The sequence below is a fragment of the Camelina sativa genome, chromosome 6 (assembly GCF_000633955.1).
Source record: "Camelina sativa cultivar DH55 chromosome 6, Cs, whole genome shotgun sequence".
NCBI lineage: Eukaryota > Viridiplantae > Streptophyta > Magnoliopsida > Brassicales > Brassicaceae > Camelina > Camelina sativa.
In genome coordinates, this window is record NC_025690.1 from 20,912,150 (window position 1) to 20,916,723 (window position 4,574).

Consider the following 4,574-nt stretch of genomic DNA (forward strand, 5'->3'; position numbering starts at 1 on the left):
ATGCAGGTGGGAGAGGAGATGGCGTCACTCACAAAAATAGCATGCCCGATTGTGATGACATCACTGCTCATTTTTTCAAGATCAATAATTTCAATGTGGTTCCTGAGTCACCTCGGAAAAGTAGAACTCGCTGGCGGTGCGCTTGCCATGGGCTTCGGAAACATCACCGGAGTCTCCGTACTCAAAGGCCTTTCCGTTGGTATGGACCCAATATGTGGCCAAGCCTTCGGAGCTAAACGTTGGACTGTACTTAGCCACACGTTCCAGAAAATGTTCTGTCTTCTAATTGTCGTCTCCATTCCAATCGCCTTTGCGTGGCTTAACATCGAACCCATCTTCCTCAAGTTGGGTCAAGACCCGGATATAACCAAGGTCGCCAAAATCTACATGCTCTTTTTCGTCCCTGAGCTCCTGGCTCAGGCCATGCTCCACCCCCTACGAACGTTCCTCAGAACGCAAGGCCTGACTTCACCGCTAACAATATCTGCCATTGTATCCATTCTTCTTCATCCTCTCTTCAACTACGTCTTCGTCGTACGTATGCGTTTAGGCGTTAAGGGTGTTGCGATCGCAATGGCTTTTAACACTATGAATATCAACGTGGGACTTCTAGTTTACACGTGCTTCTCGGATTCTATCATCAAACCGTGGGAAGGGCTGGCTTTGCGGTCCCTTTTCCGCGGCTGGTGGCCACTGCTTTCTCTAGCCGCACCAAGCGCTATCTCGGTGTGCTTGGAGTATTGGTGGTATGAGATCATGCTTTTTCTTTGTGGGCTTCTTGGGAACCCTAAAGCAAGTGTAGCCGCCATGGGAATACTGATTCAGACCACGGGGATATTATACGTAGTCCCGTTTGCGATAAGCAGCGCCATAGCAACCCGTGTAGGACACGCGTTAGGAGGCGGCCAACCCACACGGGCTCAATGTACGACTGTGATTGGTTTGATACTTGCTGTCGCGTACGGCTTAGCAGCTGCTGTTTTTGTAACGGCGCTTAGGTCGGTTTGGGGAAAGATGTTCACGGATGAACCGGAGATTCTCGGGCTGATTTCATCCGCGCTTCCTATATTGGGGCTTTGTGAGATTGGAAACTCGCCGCAGACAGCTGCATGCGGAGTCTTGACGGGGACGGCGAGGCCTAAAGATGGTGCACGCGTTAACCTATGCGCATTCTACATTGTAGGGTTGCCTGTGGCAGTCACGACTACGTTTGGGTTTAAGGTTGGGTTTCGTGGGCTATGGTTTGGACTGTTGGCTGCACAGATGACGTGTTTGGTAATGATGCTTTATACGTTGATCCGTACGGACTGGAGCCATCAAGTGAAGCGGGCTGAGGAACTTACATCCGCTGCAGCCGATAAAAGTCACTCGGAAGAAGAAACCGTCCATGCTGAAGTAGAAGACGAAGATGATGTTGGTAGTAATGATCTGGAGATTGGTTTACTACAAAACACGAATTGACTAATCTAGAAATGTTAAAATTATCAATCGACAATTTTAACGGATTTTTAATGATATAGGAATTATTTTTTGGCAAACTAAAATACCAAAGATATTAGATTTAATTTGTGTCCGAACTGTTAACCAATATTTTGGCCAAAGAGTCACTATCATTTAATTATTTTGAGCTTAGCTTTTATTAACATGTGAGCTAATTTGGTCTTTATATATTTTCCTTTTTTCACATATTTATCTTTGTATGTGTATGTCGGGATTCAGAACTCAGAAGTATGTAGTGAAGAACAGTTGTCACGATATTGGATGTCAAATGGCTTTGATCAGTGTATACAACAAGCAACAAGCCTGATTCGGTCCAAACCCAACCCAACAAGCAGCAATAAACTTATTTTTTATTAAGTTTGTAGGAAAATTGTAAAACCAGTTTGGTAGAAAATTAGTAAAATTGAATTTCCTACTAATATTTTGAGAGGAAAATAGTCAGAAACCCTCCTTCCACTTTCCTTCAAAATTCTTATAAAAAATTTTTAGTAGGACTTTCGTAAGAAATTTTCTTCGAATTTCTTTCCAAAATCGATTTCCTACGGGCGTTTACCTCCATTTTTTTTGAAGGAAAATGGTAGAAAACAAGTGTTTCCTTCCATTTTCCTTTGTAATCTGCGATAGGAAATTGAATGTTTTCTTGTAGTGTCCACCCCTACCCAATCATATGTGGTAGACCTAAACCATTGCTTAATTCTCTTTTGTTTGACAGATAACTGTACAAAAATCTAGAGTGATCCACAATAATTGTTAATATACTAGTATTAAGAAGATTAATTATGTATACATTTTCTCCAACCTATATGTGTGTGTATCATGTATTTCTATATTGAATCAATCACAACATCTTGCATCATCCTGTCTAGCTATATGGTACGTATACCTAAAATACCTTCTTCTTTTCTTTTTTTTCCTCTCGTAAAAGTTGTTGTCGACCATCGTTTTATATATCCACCTCCAACAACACTTACCTGATTACCTCTCGCTAGAATAATCGTTGAGATCATGGTTACCAATATTATCAATATACGTTCATGTGCCCCTGCCCCCATACGGCTTGAAAATCTCAAATGTCGCGAAATGCACCAAAACTTACCAGACACGTATAATTCTAGATTTCATCTTAATTTCCATGTGAAATTTTAATTACACCATCTTTTAATAAGATGATTCTTTCAATCCCGAACAAATTGAGTCGCAGTATAGCATTGACAGTATTCTTATTTTGAATCCTCCTACTTAGTATAGTTACGTTCAGGCCCGACGCTGGCCCAATGCAAGAAGTGCATTTGAACCCAAATTCATTTTATTGTTTTTTAACTTTACCCAAACTATTTAATAAACTCTGAACAATATAATTGTCTTTCTTCTCTTTTTTTATGCAACATATCGTTGCTTCTCCCGTTCTATTTTGTTTTCAACAAAATTATGCAACTACAACTAGCTACCTCAAAATCTGGTAAGTAATTCGAATACCCAATGGATAAAACTTGTATCTTCCTCCTAATTTTGATTAGACCCTTAGTGATTTCTTCCTACTCATACTTAACCTTTCATATTTTGTTTGGATAAATCAGTTTTTGGGTTTTTTGTTTCTCCAATCAAATTTTTTTTTCTAGACATTCACTTTTGCACCGGCTGTAGCTGATGTTTAAGCCGAGCCTGGTTACGTTCATGTTTGAGTTATATTAATTTTTTTCATAGGTTTCTATAAATCAAAATTACTTTACAAAGAATATATATATATATATATATATATCCTCTTTTAGCATTCTTTCTCTATTGTCATTTCCGTCTCAGGCTTTTTCACCAAGTTTGATTGCAATTTCTAACAAGTGTTGAGGTTGAAATGTATTGCAATTTCTAACACACATATTACAGTTAAAATAAGGGATCAATTTTTATAAGTCGTCCTGATAAAGTTAAAATGTACCTCATAGAATTCTGGTGGATCGTACCAGTAAAACACACTACACCTAGTTTTACCAAATAAGGCTAGAAATAGTACTATAGTAGTTATGGGACGAAGGAGTGGCAAAGCCAATAATTATAGAATTCAGGCAACCGACCGTACGTGCCCCATCTTACCATATAGAATTCAGGCAACCGACCGTACGTGCCCCATCTTACCAATGTGTCATGCATAATCAGTGGTGGATCCAAAAACCTTTTTTAACGGGATCGAAGATATAATTCAAAGAGAAATTGTTTTATAACATGAATGTTTTCTTTTGTCAAATAGACTCATGCTATAAATTAAGTTAGATTTTTTGCTCTATTAGAAAAAGAAAATGAGAAGAAAAAAAACATATAAAAAGATAGAATTTTTAAAAATGAGCTGCCGAAATATGAAAAGGAAATGAAAAACAAATTTGATTATAGGTTTTGGACTAAAGAAACTATTTTTGTGAGTTCATTATAATAAATTGCATTAAAATTCATAAATTTAAACCATATAATATATATATATATATATTTTTTTTTAATACATGGAGGGTCATTTGACCCCACACCATTCTACTTGGATCGGCCATTGTGCATAATGCATTCAGTATTTATTATGTTTATCAGTCAATAAAGACGACCCTTCTACATACAATATGTGCTGTGGGACGGCAGGACTAACCGACACCTTCTCGGTGTATATATCTTTCCTTACGGAGGAAAGCGTTTATACAAAAGAACCAATTGTGTTTTAATAACGTAGAGACATCCTAAAAGAAAAATCCCTATTTGAAAAATTTTAAAACCTCCAACTGTTTTCAAGGCTATATAGGAGTCAAAAATAAACTAAGGCTTTTTCGTTTGTTGATATATTTATCTTGTCCATTAACTTTTGATTTGAGAGAATATCGTCTATTCATTCGAAAAAGGGTAGACTTATGCAGTCACTCTTTCGATACAAAAAAACAAAAAAGAAACTTTAATTTGTAAAACAGTTTTTGTGTTGGATACACGATGTTTAGTGATATCCAAAGTCCTACATAGTTAGGATATAGGACCTGTACATTAACTAAGGGCAACAACCAACTACTCCGATCCGTTACTACTCTATAAACACTCACCCCCAACAC

General features: G+C 37.8%; 1 protein-coding gene across 1 annotated transcript; it reads left to right on the forward strand.

The window, feature by feature from the left end:
- On the forward strand, window positions 1-1,461 carry LOC104699301 (protein DETOXIFICATION 53). The gene has a single exon (XM_010414626.1). The coding sequence runs from the start codon at window positions 1-3 to the stop codon at window positions 1,459-1,461; it is 1,461 nt and encodes a 486-aa protein (XP_010412928.1).